Source organism: Pholis gunnellus (assembly GCF_910591455.1).
Source record: "Pholis gunnellus genome assembly, chromosome: 11".
Lineage (NCBI taxonomy): Eukaryota > Metazoa > Chordata > Actinopteri > Perciformes > Pholidae > Pholis > Pholis gunnellus.
The window spans coordinates 22,880,816-22,906,125 of NC_136538.1; the positions used below are offsets into that span (position 1 = coordinate 22,880,816).

Below are 25,310 nucleotides of genomic sequence, written 5' to 3' on the forward strand. Positions count from 1 at the left end.
ACACTTCTTTGTCTCCTCTTTCTCCCTCTTCTAACGTGATTTTCTCTTCATTTTCGCTTCTCATCTCGTCCTCATAAACTCCATTTTCTTTTGTTCTCTCCAGAGAGAACTCAGAAGGAAATCTATATTTATATAGATTTAAATTCACATAAACCTCGCTCCCCTTGTAACACACACACACACACCTACACACACACACACACACACACACCTACACACACACACACACACACACACACTAGCGGCAGACAAACTCTCATAATAATCTTGGTAGGTCTGCTCATCATGCTAGCGGCTCTAGGGAAGGCAATGTCAGTCTGAGTGTTGATCCACTTTGGTCCAGACTGAAATATCTCTGCGACTGTCAGATGGATCACCATGAAATGTTGTACAGACAGTCATGCTCCCCAGAGGATGAATCCTTGTGACTTTAAAGACCCTCTAACCTTTCTTCTTGCACCACCATGAGGTTCATATACACATATATATACATATATATATATGTGTATATATTTATTTCTAAAGTTTCTTTGAGGAACTTTTGACTGATCCTGAACCAGTCTCAGTTTAATCCTGATCCTCTATATGACCTACATCAGTAAACGAGACCGCGAGAAGATGTTTCTATAGAGTTATTCTTAAAGCTCGTCATCGGGGCCACCGGGTCGGATTCTGGTGAAACCAGATGAAATCATGCAGGTTCACTAGAAACTCCTTCAGCTCAGACTCCAGCAGAGACCGGTCCACCGTGGACAGACCCAGATCCTCCAGCAGAGACCGGTCCACCGTGGACAGACCCAGATCCTCCAGCAGAGACAGGTCCACCGTGGACAGACCCAGATCCGGCTTTACTGCAGCCTTTGTCCACAGGGACCAACACACAGTGAAAGTTCCTTATTTAAACTTTAACTAAATTAAGTATTTCAAATTGAAAATGAATTCATTTTCAGCCAGTCACAATGCAATGCAGGAATTCAACGTATCCTTAATTTCGTATGATATTAAAACGTTATTTCGTTATTTTTTCCTACTTGGTTAGGTTTAGGAAAAGATCGCGGTTTGAGTTAATATAACTATGCAAGTGGCGTTACTGAAGTTTGGAAATTAAGTGACAAATGAATCCATGTTGACTTCTGGTCTCACACGGGACACAGACTGTGGTCTCCTGGGTGAATGTCCTGTGATTTTAGACCCACCTGTCCTGGTGCACAATTATGTTGATATACAAATTGATTAGTAATATATGATTTACAGTGCATTACTTTCTCATGATACTTTCTTTGTACCACGCCATGTTTACTTCTCATCCCCAAAGAAGAGGCTTCTTCTGTCCTACAGCCCACTGGACAAAACTGGTTCTTTTCTTTCTCTCCACTTTAGTGTGATTTAAGACAGAGGAGGGAGATTTTAAGAGACACAAACAGTGGAGTGATGGTGGAGAGGGGAGGCAGCCACACTATGATTCAGGGAGAGCGAGGAAGAAGGGAGACAGAGCAAGGGAAAAGATTGTTATAAATGGTGATAGTGTTATATTTCAAAAACCCTGAGGGTGCAGGACCCAGCTGCAGAGAGGAAGCAGAGAAAGAAGGGAGAAATCTGGTTTGTGTGTGTGTGTGTGTGTGTGTGTGTGTGTGTGTGTGTGTGTGTGTGTGTGTGTGTGTGTGTGTGTGTGTGTGTGTGTGTGTGTGTGTGTGTGTGTGTGTGTGTGTGTGTGTGTGTGTGTGGTATGAGTCGAGTGAGATTGTAAAAATATTAGACCTACACGCCCAACCCATGAAATACATCAATAAATGAACAGAAGGATGCAGGTTAACAAGAAAGCTATAAATCTTGAGGCATCCAACATTAGTAAATCATAAATATTCTGTGCACTGTAGTGTCACAGCAGCACAACATTTTATTGTGTAACTGGCAAACCCAACAATGTGACTGACAGAAGGACACCTTCAGTGTGAAGCTGCGAGAGACGACTTGCGACCATCTTCGGTTTGTTTTGCTTTTTTTCAACCCAATTTCAAGGGAAGGAGAATAAATGGCAAGATCATTTCTACGTGTCATTAATACACATTTAGGCAACACAACCACGTAGTTAGGTTTAGGAAAAATATGATTGGGCTTAAAAATTAGAATGTAAACTAAGTAAAATAAGTATGCAAACAACGTAACAGAAAAACACGTCACGAACTTCACAAACACTTTGTGACAAACTCTCTCAAACACCGGTCTCCTGGTTGCAAAAGCAATCTCTGTCACATTTCTATTTTATACGACATCACTTGTTCAGAGTGTTGCACTTTCCCACGGATGTGTTAACATTGCTGTCAGTACAGACTTCATGGTGTACAAACGACATGCAAAAAGCAAGAACGGAGTTCTGCATGCAGAAGGGTCCTGTCATTCGTCTTGTAGGTTAATCGGGTTTGAAGCACATAAATAGAAGCTTCCGTACATTCACTTCTGGAGGACAAAGAATTGACTATTTCTTGAGAGAAAACTGTGGATTTACTTCATCACAAGAAATCTTTAGAGCCAGCATCAAGCAGCTATTTGTGAAACTGCATCCTGAAGCCTTTCTGCATTGACTTGTACTTGTCAGGGATTCAGCGTCGTGCTCAGAAGCACTTCAGCAGGGCTCTTGCTTGCAGGTTCTCTGCATGAGAAACACACAGTGACCTCTACACCACGTGGTGACGAGCCTCTATGCTATGTGTTCATATATAATGAAGCAGCAGCAGTGGTAACTCACTTTGACAGCTTGTCACTAATGCTTACTGTTCAACATGCGCCCACCTCGTACACTGTATACCATAGTGAGCTACAAAAAGCGAGTATATAACCCAGACGTTGACCCGAGGCTCATTTAGAAGCCATTAAATGTGCATGAAGTTCAAGTTGTTTTTATTTTTTTTCACCTTTCGTATTTTTTGTCAGAAGTTGTTTTTACTGTCTGTCAGCAGAACTACAGCTGCACTCTGGCTTCATGAGACGAGCCATGAAGAGAAATCTATCTTTGTTTGTTTCATGAAGAAATTCACTCGGCTGCAAAATATTTGATTAAACTAAGTTACTGGAGTATTGATATACAACATCCTCAACCTATAAAAAACAAAACTAATGTACCTCTTTGTACAGTAAGTATTAATGTATTAATAATCACTTTTTGGCGGTTCCTCAATACCAAAAAGACATTTTGTGTTGAAGTTACTGCACAAAGAGAAGATTTTAGAGGAAAACAAAGCAACAGGCTTCACTGGTGTGATCACATGAAATAATATCCAGGACGTCCACTTTGAGTAACGCATCCCTGAGTTTAAAGGTCTCATTCCAAAACACGCCAGTTTATACAGAAATACGATACGGGATTTTACAACTCTGAAAAATGGCAATAATCTGATTATAAATAAATAAACCGAATGACATGATGTTGCAAACTTTACGCAACTTTGGTTTTCAATAAATTAGGCGTTTTCTTTGCAAAAAAAGGTGATTCTTACTAAATGCAGTGGGAAGTCCAACCAACCACATGTGTGCACATTGGGTCTGGTCTGAGTAGTGTTGACCAACTATAAGAGGCATTATTGGCTGAAATGCAATCCCCGAAACCCATCGGCTCTCGTCTGATTGTAAACTTCTTGTGAAACAAACATAGACGTCGTCTCTCAAAACGTCTTGGCCTGGACGACCGTTATCGGACACAGTACAGCCGGCGGATATCCGCGTAACAGATTTGTTATATTGATATATGCCGGCCAGAAATAAGATGAATCGTCGTCAGAATGATCGACGATGTGTTACGAGATATATGAACTCCTTCTGCGCCGATGCAAAGCCTCCTCGTTTAGTGTAATGAATGGCGGAGCTGCAGTTTTTGCTGCAGTGCTAATGTCGGTCTGCATGCAGCCTTCTTTTCTCTGGAAGTTACAAAAGCCATTCTGCAAAAAGATGCACTGCAGCTAACCGAAGGAGAAGCAAATGAAGGAAGAAAGAATTTGTCCAACAAAAATATAAATAGCTCATTAAATAGCTTGTGGAGCTCAACAAGTAGATTAGAGTACTAATATTTAACAGTTAGTTGGGTTTGTCTTCAGTGTAAAGTCGAGTTAAATGTAAATACAGTGTAAATGTTAACTTGTTGAGGAATGAATCGTTATGTTTTGTTAATAAAAGTTTCATCTCTTGACAAACGCACAAGGAAGACAAAACTATTTGGTTTCAAAGATCAACATATAGGTCCCATATTCTGTGTGTGTGTGTGTGTGTGTGTGTGTGTGTGTGTGTGTGTGTGTGTGTGTGTGTGTGTGTGTGTGTGTGTGTGTGTGTGTGTGTGTGTGTGTGTGTGTGTGTGTGTGTGTGTGTGTGTGTGTTTTGTCCATCCAGATTGGGGCGTCACATGCAGTCATTTATTTCAGGCGTCACAAGCTATAAAGGTTAAGAGCCTGTGATATTGACTGCTGCTGCGTACGCTGCATCACTTTGTACATTAGCTGCATACATTATACAGAAGCATCAAGCAGCCACTCAGATTCAATGTGACAGCTTGTCATTATGAGTTACAACAAGCTTCTTTTCAATATGAAGTATACCATCGCGCTGCCCGACTGTACATCCAGAGACACGGAGGTAGAGAGAATTCCTCCGGGCAGGACGCTCAATAACAGGCGACAAACAAACTCGACTCGAGCAAACGTCGATTTTCAGTGAGGGATAAAAAAAAAAGAGTCTTAAAGGACCAAACCACTGTTTTGTTTGTTCGGGCCAGCTGTAATGCCTCAGAGGTATGTAGCTACATATACGTACAAAATAGGTTGGAGAACTGTGTTTGGCCACGATGTTTAAACTTCGTGCTCCTTTAGTGTCCGATGAGGAGCGCAGCGCCATCTGCTGGAACGTCAAGTCCGTTCAGTTTCTGTGTTTCAATGACGCTGCCTTGTAAAAAACTAAACTTTTCATTTTGTTGTGTTTTTATTAGCTTTTTAATCAGGCGATATTGTTTCTGTTTATTTTTGAGTTTAGGATATTTGTTTTTGATATTTTTAACTTCTTACTTCATTATTTGTACTATATTAAACCTGCTGCATGGTGATGAGTCGTGATTGATTCATTAAAAAACACACTTGGATTTACATTTGGAACAGAACTTGCAGCAAAGTGACGACGCTACAATATATAACGAGCAAGAACCTTCACTTGTCATTCACCCACCAAACGACCGTGTCCTCTGTCCTCCATCGCACTTCCTTCCTCCACCTCTCTACCGTTCCTCCCTTCAGCCGGTCATCCTTCCTTCTTTACATTCCTTCACGCTGCGCTCCAGTAGTCGCGGGACGTTCAGAGCAACCCAACAAACCACTACAGACTTTCCTCTTTTCAAAGCTGACAGCTGGACTGCCCCCCACACACACACACACACACACACACACACACACACACACACACACACACACACACACACACACACACACACACAACCCTCCTGAGACTTCAGCTTCTTCTTCAAGGTCAGAACAGTCTTCAGGCTCTGTTTAGTCATTAAGAATGATCTGCATGGTGGAAATGAAGCCAATATAAAACTGTTTGCCATTAACAAATATAAAGAATTATATTATAATAAACAGAATATTGAATAAAAACGTATCAATGTAGATATTTAAACAGTCTAATAAATAGAGGAAATTGGCGGCACATTTACAGTCAAATGTACACCTGCTTTGGGTTATGTTTTTCTTATAGCTTAATGTTAATGTCTTTGTTAATATATAAACCATGCTTTAAAACAACAATTAATTGTAGTTACAATTGGGAATTGCCTCACAGCTATTGCCCAATTACCAGTGAGTAAGGTTTTTAAACTATTGTAATTGTTGCAGACATTTATTTAGCTTTTTGTTCATTTACAGTATATGTAATAACACATCGTCGCTCCTGAGCAAAGATGAACAAACTCCAACCTTCACCAACCATCGGGGTATAAAAACAAGAGACGATCAATGAATTATAATCATCCTGTGTGATAAAGGCTGAGAGAAATATCCGTGAGAGACCGTGAAGCAACGGAGAGAATTTAGACCGTTACAACATCTGTACTTCTTGGCTGATGTATTTTAAACAGACCAAGGCTGTGTGTGTGTGTGTGTGTGTGTGTGTGTGTGTATATGTGTGTGTGTGTGTGTGTGTGTGTGTGTGTGTGTGTATGTGTGTGTGTATATGTGTGTGTATGTATGTGTATGTGTGTGTGTGTGTGTGTGTGTGTGTGTGTATGTGTGTGTGTATATGTGTGTGTGTGTGTGTGTGTGTATGTGTGTGTGTATATGTGTGTGTGTGTATGTATGTGTATGTGTGTGTGTGTGTGTGTGTGTGTGGGCTGGAGAGCTGAGTGGGATCTGATTCACTGACCTTCACCCATTTGTTGTTTCTCTCATTCACTAGCATTCGCTGCCTGTGTGTGTTTTTCTTACGTGGAGCAAAGGAAGTGTTGTTGTTGCCAACGTAACGGCTCAAGATCCCCCAAACTAACTGTCCAAACACTGTGGAGAAAGTTCATTGTTTAAAAGCTCAAAATAAACATGTTATACTGTACATGAGGTGACTGATTTGATGTTTAAGGAACTTGTTTCAAATGAGCCTAAAACCCTAATTAGCTAATGGACAACATTTATCACGTTTGACATTGAAGGCTAATTAAGCTGGTCGCACATAACAATCGGTATCAATGCAGTTAGACCAGACATGCTCATTAGGATGCATTAACATCATTGCAGATGTCTGACCACACAGCTGGATGTTTAAACCAATCTGCTGAAGCGATACTGAAAACATCTCACCACAGCACGCCGGCGCTTCTCAAAGCCCCGACATGCAGCCGAAGAATAATACAGTTTCCTTCCCCCAAAAAAAGGAAGAAAAGAAAATATAAATATATTAAATAATATAAATATTATATATAAAGTCACAGTGACAAGTGTTGAACGGACAACGACGTTGTGACTTTGTTAAGGTTAGAAGATCATCGCGTGATAACGTAAAGTAACAACTTGGCTAGAGTGGATAAATAACAACAGCCCGTAGCAGACTGTCTTACGTAACATGTAGGAAGTGTAACAACGTTGCAGAACGAGCATGAAGTCAACGTTTACTTTTGGTTTCACACGAGACGTGAGCAGCGGTCTCCTGGGTGAGAGTTATACTAATTATTATACCACGCGACTTTCAAAGTCGTGCGATTTACTACGTCACGTTGCTCTGATCTGCCGTCTGGGCTCAACAACTCAACTTCATTCTGTATATTTCTTCAGCATGTTGAGAGTTTGTTGCTTGATTGTTTGATTGCTCCGTCTATGGCACCAAACTGGACCTGTTGGACCCGTCGACTATTTTATTTTGTCTGTCATGAGGCCGAGGACTTTTGTGTACCTCACGTTGATTCTTTGCTAATCACAATAAACTGGACAGAAGGACACGAATCAAAAGTAATAATAAATGCTGTGAGGAAGTATGGAAGGTTGGCACCGAGCGTCTTTACCGCCTCCAGATTTAAGGACACTGCTGCTCTCTCTCTCCTGAGTCATGACCAAAGTTTCTTCCTGTTTTCTGAAAACCCCTCAGACTGAAACTGGACCTGCACTAATTAACCTCTCAGCTGGTGTTGCTATTGTTCCATTACAATATTATACTTTTAACATTCCAGCTGAAAGAAGGGATTTATTTCACATTCCTTCTTGTGTGGTTGTAAGAGATGAGGTGAACTTTCAGGATGTCCCAGAGGGGAGCAGCTTTTACTTTACTTTTTTTTTAAATGATCTAGAGAAAGGATTAGCTTCAGACTACACTGAAGGGTTTGAACATATTTTAGTTTAACTAGTTACAAATAACTACATTTTACAACCGAAGACTCCGGGATTTCCACTTTATTTATTCTGTTGCCACTGACTGCTGCAAATAAACCATTATTTCAACAGTTTAAACATGTACAGTTAATAGCTCCATGCTTTAAACATATCAAACTATATAAATGCTCCAGGTGAGGCTTGAACTCACAACCTCGGCATGACTGCAGCGTACTGTCTTATAAGTACCGCGCGCTGACCGATTGCGCCACTGGAGCTTATTTAGTGCATTCTTTCATATGAAAGTGAATCGAAACCTGTGATGACTCTGGAGTTACTGGAAATATTTGGCTCACAGGAGTCAATCAATCCAAAGAAGTATCAATCTTTCGTAGCCACCACTGGAATCTATTCTAATATCAGTGTTGAATGATCTTTATCTGCAACTGTGCAGAAATACCAGCTTCAAACATAATGAACAGACATGTACGAATAAAATCAGAGCAGCATTTGAAGGAAGCTTCAAACTATTCTATAAAACCCCAGAATTGTCTTGTATTGATGAGTTTCACGTTGTGTTTACTATTTGTCACTGTCCATCGACTAGCAGCTGCTTTACATCACAGGTAATATTAACACTGTGTTATAGATTAAACTATATAAATGCTCCAGGTGAGGCTTGAACTCACAACCTCGGCATGACTCTGCAGCGTACTGTCTTATAAGTACCGCGCGCTGACCGATTGCGCCACTGGAGCTCCTTTCTGCTGGTCTTTACAGACAATAATGGATCTAAACCTGTGATAACTTTGAGTGTGCGTTGATGACGTTGCTGCTGGTTTGATACTGTGTGGTGTTCGGCTGTAACTCATGAATTAAACCAATCAGAGTGTCACCTTCCAAGGTGTGCCTGCATCTACCACTTTGCTATTTAAATGCTGGATTTGGCAAATTGGAGGCAAATGGTTTGCTCCTCTCCAATGTATGTACATGAATGCTCCAGCATCACAGGTTTAGCTTGTAAGTTGATTGAATGACAATAAGAACAAACCATTAATTCCATAATCTATACATTAGGCCTATGAGTGTGTTGATGAGAATAAACCGTCTCAGTGACGTTTATATGCACCAAATATTCAGTTTTGTGCCCTTATTCCAAAAACAACAATGTTCCTAATAAGCTGCTTGCATGGATATTGGAAATTAATATTCCACTAATATTCCCGTTTTCATGAAGCCGTACATATTCCGTCAAATGTCAAACGTCCCCGTGTCACGTCCCCATCACCGGTGTCGGAGAATCTCACGTCGACGTCGTTCTCTTCTGTGTTCGACGGGTCGCAAAATGCCGAAAAAAAGGCGCATTTATTCTGAATGCGTTGTATAAAATGTTCAGAGAATATTCATAAAACCAGAATAATATATCGACACGTCCCACATGTTTTAATGGGAAAATGCTCCATTCAGAATAAGGCCTGATTCAGTCATGGTGTTTACATGAACCGCAGCACATTTGGAATATTGTCATATTCGGAATGACAGCGGAATATGAGACTGCATGTCAACGTAGGCAGTGAGTGTTTCTCAGTGTGTGTGTGTGTGTGTGTGTGTGTGTGTGTGTGTGTGTGTGTGTGTGTGTGTGTGTGTGTGTGTTCATGATCAGAAGCAGCAGGATCCAGTATGTGAACCCCTCAGGATGCCAGAGATATTCCACTGCTTGCAGAAACAATGTTGTTCCTCCTTTTCTGACACGTGAGCAGTGTTAACTATAAATATCCCGTTCAGAAGGACTCTAGTAAAACATGCCTGTTTCCATTGAATATGCAAGGGTAAGGGAGGCACTACTGAGTTTTACTAAATACTACCAATTTGCACGGCAGTACTGATTATTATCTAAGATGTTTAAACGTCAAAGCTTTGGTTTTAGAAGCTTTTACAGTAAAGGATGCACAGAATCATTTTTTTCTTATTTGTCTTTGCAGAGGATGTAGTTGTGACATAAAGTGACAGATGTTATCTCCTCACATGTGCAGCCTCAACCTTCCTACAGCCTGGTCAAAGGACAGCAGCGGGCTCAGAGAGGACATCTCTCTCACACACACACACACACACACACACACACACACACACACACACACACACACACACACACACACACACACACACACACACACACACACACACACACACACACACACACACACACACCCTCCCGTCTTGCCGCTCCCCTTCCTTTTCTCTCTCTGATCCTTCCTGTTGTTGTATTGAGCAGATGTCAGGAGGGCTTTGGTGTTTGCAGGAGGGAGGACATTGGCCATTAAACCATCATGTTTCATTACCAATGGAAACTAGGAGGAGAATAAATGGAGGAGGCCCCGTTTCACCACACCCAGCAGTGATGTCGGCGGGTCTTGGAGGACACCTGTACATCACTGCAGCAAAGTCAGAAGTTCAACCAGTGGAGGTCAGCAGAGGAGGTCAGGGGGGCGATACAGAAGCAACAACGATGCTGTCAGTATGCCCCTAAGTAAGGCACATAAGCTCCATGCAATACAGTACGTGATTGGTCCACAAGTCAGTAACAAAGCCTCTGATTGGTCGACAGACTCAACCCAAGGCATCAGGAAATGCAATTGCTAACGGCTAAAAACAATAAAATCTATTTTCATGATAGAAAAAAATGTGTTAATAATCACAGATTGTTGGATTTATCAATATTGATTTACTGACAACGTCTCCAGAAAGCGGCTGCAGTTCAAGGCTGGATCACAGCAGACACGATCGCACCAGAGCCCCGTTTGACACAGCGCGACGGTTTAGCTCCTCGGCTACAAGTCAGTCTCTCGTATGCAGCGTCACAGCGATATTAAGTTTAATGTATTTGACATAGCTGAAGTCTACAATATAGCAGGCTTCACGTTATATAACACTGTTGTATTTTAGCATTGTAAAGCAAATTGGTCCGTTAAACCAGCAGTAAACTGGTGAAAATCACAAATCATTTCGCTGATTCAAATCCTTTTGTTCAGTTCAAAAGATTTCTTAGTCACTGACTTTATCTTTCAACTCTTCCCCGAAGCTTAGCGGCAACACAACCGTTCAAATGCACTTCAGTTTGTGTGTTAGTTAGTGAACGCATCGCCATTCAAAGGAACTCCAGCACGTCCAACAAGGTTCAACAATACATCCACTGCGTCAGTCCAAGCTATCACATCCAGCTCGGTACAGAACTCGACCCATGCAAGCACTGCACATAAGTTTCATAGCTCAGCAACCTTTTCCTATTAAGTTTCTGTGGCTTTCACCGTCTTTTAATATGCTTTAAACGAGGAAGTAATGTACTCTGTATTACGGTTAAAATGACATTGATCTCTCGGTCACCAGTGGCAGGTCGGTTCACCTTGAAATGAATTGAAAGAGACGTCATACGTGCACTGAATACCTCTAATACTCTACATGTGGCATGTGAGCATATAGGAGAGTGCTTGAGCGTTGTCAAACTTTTCTCGTCAATGTCAACATTGATGAGAAAATGTATGAGAGGCATCGCATGTGAGCAGCTGCGGCCGCTGTCCCTCGTGGTCACGATGGTCATTGATTAAATTAACCCACAGAACACACACTTATTCCCCAACGTTCATCTCACAGCTTGGTGCTTTATATTGTGCAAGCAGTGTATCTCTCTTCATAGATGTCCTGTTATGTCTGAACGAAGTTCGGAACATTTACATTACTTTAACAGAACGATTAAGCCGGCTACGTCAGTATTTCATTTATGAAAAGGGCTCCATATGCTGCTCTGTTATTCCTGCCTTTTAACATCTAAGTGAATGATTGATTTGAAGGCATAATTGAAAAGCAGAGCAAGAAGACGGCACTCTGTTAAAGTGAATGGACTATTAAGTTACATAGAAGCCCGTCATTCGCTGTGGGCTGGCCCGCAGTGAGCCGTTTGTATCCAGATGTGGCCCGGCAACATCGCAGCGGAGTCCGGTTTACCTTGCTAAAGGCATGCACCGTTGTTTCTTTAAGCTTTCCAATATCACTGCTGTTCTCTGGGATACTCAGAAGACGTTTTTTTATTCTTTCCATGTAGAAGTGTTGCACTGTTTGTTTCTGCGAGGCATGTGGATGCTTTACACACATCGGTTCCCTCAACCTCAGGCCTGATGCTGTTTCAAGGTTGACAGCTCATCAATATGAGTGGCAGGTGCAGTGGCACCGAGTGACAATAGAGAGAGGGCGAGACACACACTTCGCTGACTCCCGGCAAAAAAAAGTTGCGTACAGTAGATTTAAATCGTAGCTGATATTTGATGTTGACAGACAGCGATGACATACAGAGTTGATAAATGTGAGCAAAGGATGACATCTGAAATCCTGCAAATAGAGCTCACTCTTCCTGTTTTCCTTTCTCTTTCTCCGTCTTAAAGATTGCATACATGATCAGACATTCTGCTGTTTGAGACCGCTCTATTTTACCGGGGAGGGGGGGAATCAGAAGATATGCATTAGCTGAAATCTGACTGTATCATAGATAGATTACTGAACAGGTCTTTGTTGTTGTGTTAAGATAAAAAAGTTTAAAAGAGGCAAAGAACTACCACAAAGACATGGAAAATGACTATAAAGAAATGTAAAATGACCACAAAGAGATGCAGGAGAAACACAAAGATAAGTAAAACGACGACAAAAATAGTCAAAACGACTGCAAAAAAACCATAAAATGTCTACAAAGACACAGAAAAGACCACCAAGAGACACAAAATGACCACTAAGAGATGCCAAGTGACCAATAAAGGACGAACAAAAGAACAACAAGGAGACACAAAATGACCGCAAAGAAAGACAAAGTTTACAAAATGCCACAAAATGATGACAAAGACGGACAGAATTGCCACAAAGAGATGCCGTGTGATCAAAAAGAGACTATTTTAGAACCCACCCCTGATTTTAACTGCACACTTGAGTGTAAATGACTGTGAACAGCTCTCACATTCAGTGAAAGAATAAACGATATTCACTGTCATCCAGTGAGCTGCCAGAATCCTCAGACAGAAAAAACCTCAAAGTGTACATGGCCTCCATCTACAATGTAGGTTAACCGGTTCTAAGATAGTCTAAGTACAATAGTGCGTTCAATCTGAACACGCTAACGCACTCACACACATATCGGTATTAAAATTGGGATGTGTATTTAGATGAGGTTGTATGTGGGTCACAAAACATCACTGTGTTGTGAATATGGGTCAGAATACATCATACATCCCCTTAATCTCTCCCTCTCCCTCCCTCTCTCTCTCCCATGTGGGATAGATGGCAGAGAGACAGACTATGCTGGCCCACATTCCTGCCTTCCTCTGCTTTAAATCATCCGCCCCGTTCCTCACTCGTTGGGCTCCCACCATCCCTTGTTGTCATTGTTGTGGCATTCCCGTTATTTGGATTGTTTATATCTCCATAAAACATTTCTGTTTGACATCACCGCTGGTGAATTAAGGGAATAATTGGGTGTTGAAGTCTCAAATTTGAGAATTTGTGATTTTATCTGTGAAACTAGACGACTAGAAAAGTCAAATCCGTTTTTTCGTTATTATCACAAATCATAAATTTACCTCAAACTTCTCCCCAAAAACCCCTTTAATGTGAATATGAGAGGATGGAGAAGGTGTACCTTGGGTACGGATTTCAAAAGCATTTCCTGGTTTTTCAACATTATTAGTTTGTTCTGCAAAACGCTTCCTGCATAATCGACTATAAAGTCCGTCAATCCGGGCCGGGACACGTTTGCATCACAGGCCCGAGTGATCGAATCCTTCCAATGATCCTTATACGCTCGTCTGCTGCTTTTAGCAGATGTTACATGAGAGGATCAATATCAATCAATGTAAATCTCTTTGTATTCAGTGTTGAGACTAGAGTGGCTTTAGTGAATAATTATGGGAACATAATTATTCACATGTTATCAGGTAAATTTGCTCAGCACAGGTTACAATATGTGAAGGAGAGCTCTGGAGTTAACAAAGCAGTTCCTCCTACGATGCTTCCAGTGTTTACGATACAAGAATGTGCATTTAACACCTGTAGGGTTACCTGGGCGTTCTATGTGGTCTGACTGTATCACTGCACAGAGTTGCAGAAAAAACAGTATGAATAAATTATGCCTAAAATATGTATTTCTATTAAACAAATGCAAATATAGATCACACACACTCAGTGTGACTCTGGCCTCTCTGTGACGCAAACCAAACTGAAAATAAATCCCGGCAAAGACTACAGCGTATCCTCCTGTGATTGGTCAGTGATCTCTGTAAATCCAGCTTTGATTGATCAATAAACTCTGCAGATCAAGTTATGATTGGTCGATGCCCATGAAACGTCAATTGCTGATTGGTGAGTGAGCCTCATAGTTTCAACCCCCGAACGGTCGAGGAGCACTTTAAATCCAGCTATGATTGGTTAATCAAGACGGAAAATACAATGTTTGATACATCTACCCACACCTGTGTTCACACACACACACACACACACACACACATACACACACACACACACACACACACACACACACACACACACACACACACACACACACACACACACACACACACACACACACACACTCACAGTGTACCCACACATGTACTCACTTTCCCACTGAGGCCGTCTGCTAAAATTGAGGAAATAAGCCGTGATTACTTATTTCACTAGAGAGTGTGGCTCTGGTGTATTTTGGGAACAATGTGACTGATTTCCTGTTGCCATCTCACCTCGCAGCGAGTCACAACACAACACCTGTCCTCTCTTGAGCCCTTTTTTCCTCCTGGACCAAAAAACCCACGAACATCTGGCTTATGTCGTCAGTGGGAAAGGTTACATTCGGCATTCATTCCCGGGACAAATGACTCTTCAGTAGTTACAGGTTTTTATCGGCTCCGACTCTGATCGGCAGCGATGGAAACATGACACCCAGGTGCTAATTTTCGCCCGTTTTCGGCGCTTTTCTTTGCCGTCTCTGCCACAAATTACGTCCGTCTTCATCAAAGTAGCGCTCAAACTTTGTTCTACATTAGTAAGGCACTGAGTTTGAAGAAAGACTGAATAAGTATCGTAACATTTTCACTGCTAACTAATCTTGTTTTCTGCCGCTTTTGTGAAGTTGAACGTGAGACACCAGAAAAAAAATGGAAAAGCTTACTCCTCTACTGACAATGGGAAAGGAGTACATCGCCTATTTTTTAGCAAGTTTTCTCACCTTTAAAAACCCTGAATATACTAATTTGGGTGGAAAAAAGGTATAAATCTTCTCTTCCTTCCCACCTCTGATGGTTTAGAATATTTCGCTTTTCGTCATTTATTTTTATGGTTTTAAATGTTGGGAAGCTGTGAGACAGTGAGCTGTTTCACTGCACCTGTGTGCAATAAAACCAAGACAGCTGGAAAATATGAACTTTGAGTAAATGTTGAATCTGTTCACACGTCCGCCTCACAGAAGAAGAAGCACCCATGTCTGCCTTCTCTGTTTCTGGGACTATTTTTCTCCTGACTGACGGGTGTCACATTCAGTTGAAGTGGTCGGACTCACTTGTCCCTTCGTCTCCTTTGAGGCTCACCTTGTTCGCCCCAAAACAACTGTCAAGACGGCAAAAAGACGAAACCCGAACCTCAGACTTGAGTTAAACTTCAAAAAGAAATCACAGACTTATTTTTCAGAACTGTTTCACCACCTACCCCCAATATATTTATTATTCTACTCCTTTTCTTTTTGGCATTGCATTGTAGGAACATAGTGTGCATCAACAGCACATTCAACGATCAACCGCCTCTTTGTCTGAGACTGAACCAGTAAAAATGCCAGAACAGGACCTTCAAAAAGGTGTATGAGACCAAGACGGATCTCGAGTACTACGACACTGTTTGGGGACATTTAGTTGTTTTAAGATCTGAAAAACAACAACATGAGGATGGACCCACAATATAGACGTTGTCTACTTCCCAACATACTCATCCGGTCACTTATCTTCACTTTTGGACGTGCCTTTAAAAAGAAGAAAGAAGTCAGAGCAGCAAACAACCTTTTTGACGGTTGCCTGATGCCTCTCCTGTCGCGCAGTAATCTCTCTAACGACATCATCACCTCTCTGGCCCCGGCTAGACCGTTAAAAGCTGTGAAATTGTTTTGACATTTCAAAGAAAGAAAGACGTGGACGCACAGATGTCCTCGGAGAGTCTTGACAGGCAGCCACATGCCCAAAGTTTCACATCATGGCGAAGAATTCATCTCAGAGCAGCTTTAGAAACCATTCGGAGAGATATCAAAACATATTGCTGTGTTTTCTTTCTTTCACGGCATCGTGAACGATTTATATTACGGTGTCTTTTTTCAAATCAGGGGAAGTGTGCTCCGTCAATCTGTCCAGTGACAAAAGAAATCTGCAGGTCTGTTCGTTTCTGCCAAAACCCCGTCACACAATCTGAGGTTGTTTCTATCTGTTCGTCTGTCGGGCCGCTGAAGGAGGATTACACCCAAAATCCAGTCAGGGCCGGTGGCTCAGAGGCAACAGTCGGGCGAATAAAAGTCAAAATAGTCCTGACATCATATCACAGAAGCCCATTTCAGACAGAGCTCTCCCTTCTGAATTATAAGACTGTGATCGCTTTCTTTCTCTGACCTTCCTCCTCTCACACTCTTGTCTGCGTCTCTCTTTCTGTGTCTATATGTGTGATTCCCTGTGTGGCTCTCGCCCTTCTGCTCATCCCTCTCTTTCTCTCTTTCTCTCTTTCTTTCTTTCTTTCTGCCTCCCTCTCTCTCAGAAGTGCTGTGTCGGGGATAAAAGGTGGAGGAGAGGCGGAGGAGATGATGAAAGAGGTGGAGAGGGAAGCAAGAAGCGATGTTTAATCATGTTAAAACGGCTTCAGCACACACACCCCTCTGTTTAGCATATACGTTTTAATGCCAACATCTTTTTTTTTTTACAACCAATGCCAACGTTTTTATTTTTTGCTTTCGAAAATGTCTGCACACTGCAGGGTTATGGAGGAGACAATGTTAGGATTAAAGAATAAAAACTAATTCAGTAATAAACTCATTGTATTTCCTATAAATGTGGTTCCTGGTATCAACAGTTACTTGAAAGCGAACATGAGAATAATATTGGAAAGTAGCCAACAAACAGGATGCAAAACTTCAAACCACAGAGATTCAGTTAGAAGCTACAAACGTGCTGAATACACAACGTCTGAAAACACCTTCAGCATTCCAAATAGAGTAACTATGGTATGCTTTGGAATATCGTCAGAGTAATACTCTATTACATATATTTAATTAAATGCACAGAGTTTAAAAAGAGAAGAAACCAGCATAACATTTTCACTGTTTACTGTCTTATTTTGCGGTGTTTCATGACGTTGAACGTGACAGAAAAAACCCAGAAAGGCGTCCTCCTCTAATTTTGTTTTGCGTACTTTCTTGCTTTTTAAAACCTGCTCATAGAGGGTACAAGTCCTCTCCTTCTTCAACCTCTGAAGATTGAGAATATTTCTCTTTTCATCATTTAACTTAATTGTTTTAAATGTTCATAAACTGTGAGACAATAAGCAGTTTCACTGCACCTGTCTGCAATAAAACCATGACAGCTGGAAGATATAAATGTTGAATCTGTTCGCACGTCCACCTCACAGAAGAAGAAGAAGCACCCATGTCTGCCCTTTCTGTTGGGGACTTTGGAAAAACTCAGTTTTTCAGGTACATCTCACATAATCTGGAGTGCCTAACCCACAAACTGTGAAATAAGACACCTCAGTACGTTTTTTTTTTTGTGGGCTAGGTACTAAAAGGTACGCCATCAGAGCAGAATGGGATCTTTACTTAAAGATACAGACGATAGAACTGAGCGTTTTAGATGAAGAGAGAATAAAGGAATATTCAGACAGACGAGAGGAGAAAAATAATGTCTTTTTTTTAACATTAAAGTATGAAAACATGTTCTAGTCGAAAGCCAAAATACAAGTAGGAACCTGAAAACGAGTATGATATGTCCCCTTTAATGTTTGACACGCTACACATCCATCCATGGTGACGTCGAACAGCTGAGCCAAGACGTCCGTTTTCAAATGGCAGAGTTAATGAACTGAAGAAGAGGATGCAGCGAGTGTGGTGAAGTCACAGGGAGCTAGCGTTAGTCAATACGGGCACTAAAGACATTAGCAAAGACATTTACCCTTCACTTCTCCTTCCTCTCTCCCTCCCCCCTCGCCCCCTTACCTTATTCTCCCAAACGTTCCAAGCCACCTCCCTCAATTTCTCTCTCTCTTCCTCCTCTCCTTTCCCCTACTCCCCCCTAGAGAGTCATGCTGTGTTTCCCCCCGATGTCCATTTCACTTCCTGTACTGTACCTGGCTCCTGTCCACTGCTCTCCTTGTTTCATCTATATCTCACCCTTCCTTTCCTTTTTTTTTTTCCACTCACGCCTCATCACCCCTCACCCCTGGTTCTTTAGGGGTTTTATTATAGACGGCTGGATGGATGGATGCTACTTTGGCCGCTCTTTCTTCCACAGACGCGCGCACACACATATGCAGACTTGACCACCTGTGGTGTGTAGTAATTGTCTATGGGCCCTGATGGGGGGTTAGTGAGGCGGAACAGCCTTGGTATTTGCTGACCTGCTGGGCCGTGAAATCTCCCCGCATATGCACACGCCTCATATCCATTTAAATAGATTCAAATAAACGACCTTACACTGTGACTGAGATTGGACGGGAGCACGGACGGATGGATGGAAGGACGGACAAAGAGAGAGGGAGGTTGGATGAGATAGAAGGTAAAACGCCGTTAAATGGAGTTTTTTCCCTCCCATTTCCACAAAGCATGGGGAACGTGATGATTGATGGCTCGGTGGCGGCGAGGCGTCGCGGCGCAGCGCTGATAGATGGATGGAAGATGTGTGCAGCGAGGGGGAACAGAAGGAGATTCCATTTCAGATCTGCCCCTCATCTGATGCACGCGCATGCCAGTGCTCTAATATGTAGATTGTGTTTAGCCTTTATCTTTTGAAGTGATGTGAGAGGGTGGGGCAATAACACACACACACACACACACAAACACACTCGCACACCCTTTAAATTAGTGTGTGCATGGCATGCACGCAACTACTTATGTTTGTTAAAATAATCTGTAATATTTATGACGCTGTCGCATCTTTATTGGTCAAGGTCATGACTCAGATTGTATTAGACCTTTTAATTTGTTTGGCTTGGGAAATTAATCTTTCAACATATCCTCATGCAGCATTTCATATACAGAATCTTAAAAAAAATGACTACATTTTTTTGTGTGTTTTCCTACGAAAGTGCAGCGACACGTGTCAATTTCCACTCGTTACATGCATACAGTCTTTTTTTTAACTTTAACCGTCTTTTTAACAACTTAGTATTTGGAAAAGATCGTGGTTTTGGTTACGGAAAATAAGACCGTTTTTGGTTTTATGCAGCTGGCTCTGTGTGTGTTTTTGCAGTCTTTATACTTCCTGGTTCACGATCACATGGATTTTATATGAATTGGTTTTGTGCAATACCTGCAAATTACAGCGCATTCATTTACGAATGGTGTATAAGAACCTCCAGTGTTTTAACAGCCTTCTTGATTTGAACACGAACAACAAAATATAGAAGCAATATATAGAAAAAACAAACAAAGTCGGACATCTACTCTGTAAATACGCTACCTGTGACTTTTCCTCTCTTCCAAACATGAGGACAGATGTGGATGTTCATGCTGGCGGTTGAGGACTTCATGCCCTTCTCTGGGGCAGAGCAACACACCCTCTGGCACAAACAGCTGCCACGTGGAGCCTCTTTCACACACTGCAAAAGCACCCAAAGGTGGGTCAAAACTAATTCATAGAATTTGTTTAAATGGGAAAAGTTGTTCGTTTTTTTAACACAAACTTGCATCAGGTGGGGGATGCAATCAGTACAGTAGTTTGCGTTTGAGTGATGCAGATCAACAGTTTATGTTGAGGTAAAAATAGTAATCTATATTATTGTGTAATGGAGCTTTCTCTGACAGACATATTACATGCATACTTGCTTTATCTCCACAGGATAATCTCACTTCACTATCTCTTTAATAAGAACGCTTTTTAGATAACTTCATTATTATACTAACGTATGTAAACAAAACTACAGTAAAATAAATCAACGTTGGCTCGGTTTGATACGGGACACAAACATCGGTCTCCTGTTTTTGTTTGACCCGTAAATAGTTCCAGTATGGTGTAACGTCTGGTCTCAACATGGGTGGACTCGGGAACCGGCCCTTTTTAAAGAATTACGCGGGACTGTGTAAAATGTCAACCTACACAATAAGCCAGATGACGGAAAGCCTTGACATGTCTATAGCGCTGCCCTTCCCGAAGCTTTTTTATCTGTCTCTTCGCTCTGTTCTTTTATTCATCGCTCTATTTCTTTTTCCTCGGTGGAAAGCACTGTTTGGTGGAGGTCTAAACGCCCGGAGCCGACGGAGGGGATTTCAGGTGTCAAGGGAGGGAGAGAGGGAGTCAGGGAGGGATGTGAATAATAGATCAGAGAGGGGAAGAGAAAGTGGGAACGAGACAGGGGAGGAGAGAGAATGAGGGAGTCATAAAAGGTGCATGGAGAGAAAGAGAAACAGATATAAGGAGGGTGTCAAAAAGAACCGAGAGACACACATAGGGGACGCAGTCTGGGAGAAGCATGGGAGCGAGAGAAAGGAAGGAAGTAGGATTGAGTATTATCTTGGAGGGCAACCCGTGACGGGTAAACACACATCCATAAAAGTCTTGTATCTGTCCATCCGTTCATCTGTTCATCCATCCATCTGTTCCGCCCTCCTCTCCGTCTCCTCCCTGCCTCCAGTGTGGTCCAGGAGTTGTTGCATAAGACGGCGATTCATCTTTTATTGAGATGGGAAGCTTCCATAAAAATGTCTACCTTGTTCTCCTGAGTTTAAAAGCTCGACCTGTAATCCGGCTAAAAATAAACAAAGGAGACCCACAACAAATAAAATCACACAGCAGAAGCACGCTACACACAACGTTCTTAAATTAGGTCAGAAACGTGTTTTTGTTGACTATTATTTGTATTTTCATACTGACAAATGACTGCTAAACACAACTTATAATTTGAAATCAAAGGATATATTTAAAGGCCAATGATTATTCAGGCGGATATTCATTTAACTTAAATTAAACAATTTTTAATTACATGTATGTTTCCTGCAAATGTTCAAACTGTCAGAGACTCAAAAACGGTCCAGTATGAGCCAAACGGGTTAATTAAGAGAGTAAACATGAACTGCATCCATCATGCTAGAGTGCGTTACGTGGCAGGCTGGTCTCCTCCAGCATGCGTAGCAATACCTACGAAAAGTCATTTAAATACATCCCACAAAACGATGTTGTATGTTGTCCAGATAATCATGAACGAGGAAGCGCACACAGGGCTTCAGCAGTCTTTATAGGTTTAGAAAAAGGTCGTCGTTTCAACCTAAACGATGACTAAGAACTAAGAAGTTGTGTTGCTTAAACCCAACTGTCCTGTGAAGATGGAAGTTTATTTTCAAAAGACAGAAATGTACACGTGTTGCAGGCTTTCATAGGAAAACAAACAATAACTTTTCATAGGAACCGTTCTATGAGGATACGTTGGTGTTTCGAGCGTTGTGTTTTCTGCATTCATCTGAAATATACATTTACATTGACTTTCCCTCCTTTAATCTTAAAGGACAAAGTTCTGAAGTTCAGTAATGATGTTGGTTTATCACGACAGGACATTTGGTCTGAATGTATTTATATAGAACCGTTCAAAAAGTACATTTATTTACACTGACAACATTGCTTATATTTTGATATTAAATAACTGTACACGTAGATAAACATCTTTCTGTTTTGCCGTCTTTGTTTTCCAGAGGATTACCAGATTCAGCTTTTTTTTGTTTCATCACCTATAAAAGAACCACGCTTTGTGTCTTTCAATAAAGATGTCCTCCCGCCATGGTATCCACAGAACAAATAACAATCGACGTCAGGAGACCAATTAAAGCATAAAAAAAACAACATGAAAGAAGGAGGGAAGACTTGTTCCTTACCTGAGCAGATCAATTTCATCAGCATGAACCCCCTTGTTCACAGTGTTTCCTATTGGCACATCTCAACAGGCAGGAAGCCAACTTCAACTGGTCTCTACCACACAGGGCTGCTACGTACGTAACTACAGAGACACAGAGAGAGGAGAGAGAGAGAGAGAGAGAGAGATCAGCACACGAGTGAAAGAAAACAAACAGCAGGCAGGTAGATGGAGAATGAGAGAAATAAATGAAGAGAGAGGCTGTGATGTTTTACTGAGAGAGAGAGAGAGAGAGAGACTGATGTGCGAGTCACAACCTCCAAGCCCGGCTGTTTATAAAGCCCCAGGCAGTGTGTGTGTGTAGGTGTGTATTTCTGTGTGTGTGTGCGTGTGTGTGTGTGTGTGTGTGAGGCAGTCAAATGGCCACCCACGCCACCCTGTGTGTGAATACGTGTGTGTGTGTGTTCATTGCTCTTTCCGGAACATGGCCACAGGGTTCAAATGTTCCAATCAATACCTGAACCACACACACACACACACACACACACACACACACACACACACACACACACACACAAATGCATACAGTATACGCAAATACTACTTTACTACAGAGGTGTAAGAATACGTAGAAAATATGAATTTACCGTAAAAACAAACTACACATGTAAATGAAGGTTTTCCCGATTGAATACACTCGAATGCGTCGTCACCTCTTCTTTTCTCAAGTCCTTTTCTCTGGAACAAACTTCCTTTTTTCTTTTGTTAGCGCAGCTAAACTCTTATGTTTCCGTGAGTTTAACGAGGCTTAGTTTAACGTGAATCAGTTGGAGGGTGTCCTCCATCTTTCAATCCACCCTAAACCTCGCCTACACACACACACACAACTGATGCCGGACGTGTTCCTGGATGTATTTGATTGCTCTTTAACTACATTAGTACAGAGCGCTGCAGGGATGACGTGTTTTTGAAGGCCAACCAGGAAGTTAGCATCACACTGGTTCCCCTCGACAAAAAGCCAATGGGATTTATTTCCATTGTATTTTGGATAATTGCAGAAAGCATTACAATCTCAACAGTAAGAAGATGCTGACTCATGTCCTCTTGTTCAGACTCATCCCTGCAGCCCTCTATTGGGACCTACAATAATCCCATTGTGGGAGTTATTTATTTAGGACAGTTTAACTGAGATTCTTCAGAAGGAAAATCTTTTATTTATAATTTTTACAGTTTCCTCTTCATGTTCTCGTAATCTGCCAGTTTTCACCCTCTGCCGTATTTCGTTTTGTTTCTTTTTATGTTGTTTTCTTATAAATTTGTTTGTCTTCCAGATCATCGGCATCGATCACAGACCTTTGCGCATGCGGGCCTATTAAAACACATATTGAGACATTGTTATATGTTAGTGGGTAAACCCGTTCATAGGTGTCAAACACTCCGTCACTGTCGAGTCATGGCGATGAGATGTCATGCCCCACTTCCTCTAATTCTGATAAATCATGAATGCTGTGTAAAATCTAATCCCTCACTTCCTGTGTGTGTGTGTGTGTGTGTGTGTGTGTGTGTGTGTGTGTGTGTGTGTGTGTGTGTGTGTGTGTGTGTGTGTGTGTGTGTAGGTGTGTGTGTGTGTGACTCATGTGAACCTACGATGCATTCTGCTTTGTTACATAACTGTCCCTGCTCACACAGACAGATATTACAGACAACACACTCTGGCAGCTAGACTGAACTATCTCTCTCCCTCACACACACACACACACACACACACACACACACACACACCTACACACACCCACACACAGTACAAGACTGGGGTGAGAACAACCCAGTGTGTGTGATTGTGTGACGGAGAGAAAAAACAGAACTCAAAGGATTTGTGTCAACTCCAATCCGACTTTGCAATGCAGGAAGAACTGAAGCTAAAGAGGAACAGCTACAGCATGTGAGTGAGTGAGGGATGAAAACACAACATGACCTCTTCTAAATTACAGTAAATTAGCTTAATATTATATATATATATATCACAGAACTAGAACAGATCTTCGCCAGGTTTGTCTCCCTCTTGCCCCCAAAACATCACAGAATTAGTTGCATTTCAAGCATTTGCCTTTAATTTCAAAATATATGCATTTTTATAGGACAAGAATGCGATTCTATATGCTATTCCTATAAGTGCAGAGGCCATATTTGTTCATTCTGGTTAACATAAAAGTACTTGATTGAATGTATTTAGTTACGCGATGCAGTAACGTCAGTCGAGCTCATTGTTCCCGTATTTCTGTGCTGCTTCAGCTCCACACAGCAGGACGATCTCTGCATCAGAAGAGTTTAAAGACACATTTCAGGACTTTCAGCTGCTGCATTCAAGCATCTTTGTCACCACAAACTGAGCCTCATTTAAATAGAAGGTTGACGTTTTATATTGTTTAAAACAGCTGCACTGTAACCTTTGATCTTGAGACGCTGGATAAAACTGAGTATTATGAGTTTTCAGGGTGGCCAGAGTGATTTTATTTAACCTGTGTAAATTAATTCAGATTAAAATCGTATTCATAACCAGCATGGCGAGAGATATCATGATGGGGAAATGTGTTTAAACGATGACGTCAAGACAAAAAGGCAAACACAAAGAAGACTGATTTAAAAAACAAATAAAAGCTCCAACATGCAGCAGATATACAGTAACACGTCATTTGATGCATTTCCAGAAAGAATGAGAGACACGGAGTTCAGATTTTTATAGACTTGAATGCAGTTTCATAATGAGAATGATATCATTTCTCTTCTGACTTGCTTATAGTTGCCAGCAGTAGGCTGCTGCCAATTTCTCAAAATCACATATAAATGTCCTTAGAGAGAGTTTGCTTTGAGATAAAAAAAAAAAAAAGGCTTCTGAAAATCCTAACTGGACAGTAGCAGCACAGTAAATAATGCACGCTGTAGATTGCACAGAAACTCTGCTACTAGTCTGCATGCAAGACAAAGCAGACTGCACACAGTTGATGACAAACAGATGAGAGTAACTATACTGTTCTCTCTGAGTAGCAAAGGCAGAGGTAGCGTGGCATCGCGATACTGTACGATCACCGAACGTCTTAGAGAGTTTCTTTTATCTATGCAGGTGATCCCACTAAATGTTTCCGTATGTTATCCACGTAATCATGAACGAGGACGTTTAAGGACCGGGGGGGGGGGGAGAGGAGGTGGATGTGTCCCACAAACTGCGATCTTTCAGCCGGGAGGCCGCTGTTTGTTCCCCCCCGTGTGAAACGAGAAGTCACTGTGGATGTTTGATGATCTTCTCCGAACCCCAACTAAGCATTTCATGATCTATTCCTTAACCTAACTAAGTAGTTTTGTTGCCTAAATCTGAGTTTATTT

General features: G+C 41.6%; 1 protein-coding gene across 1 annotated transcript in view; it reads right to left on the minus strand.

Moving 5' to 3' along the window:
- Positions 1 to 21,976, minus strand: part of bean1 (brain expressed, associated with NEDD4, 1) — a gene marked incomplete at both ends in the record, with an annotated part of 32,972 nt that extends 10,996 nt beyond the window's left edge. The window contains one exon of the mRNA XM_079169150.1: positions 21,952 to 21,976. Within this exon, the coding sequence (XP_079025276.1) occupies positions 21,952 to 21,976 (25 nt within the window). The remainder of the gene's footprint in view (positions 1 to 21,951) is intronic.
- Positions 21,977 to 25,310: the final 3,334 nt, after the last annotated feature.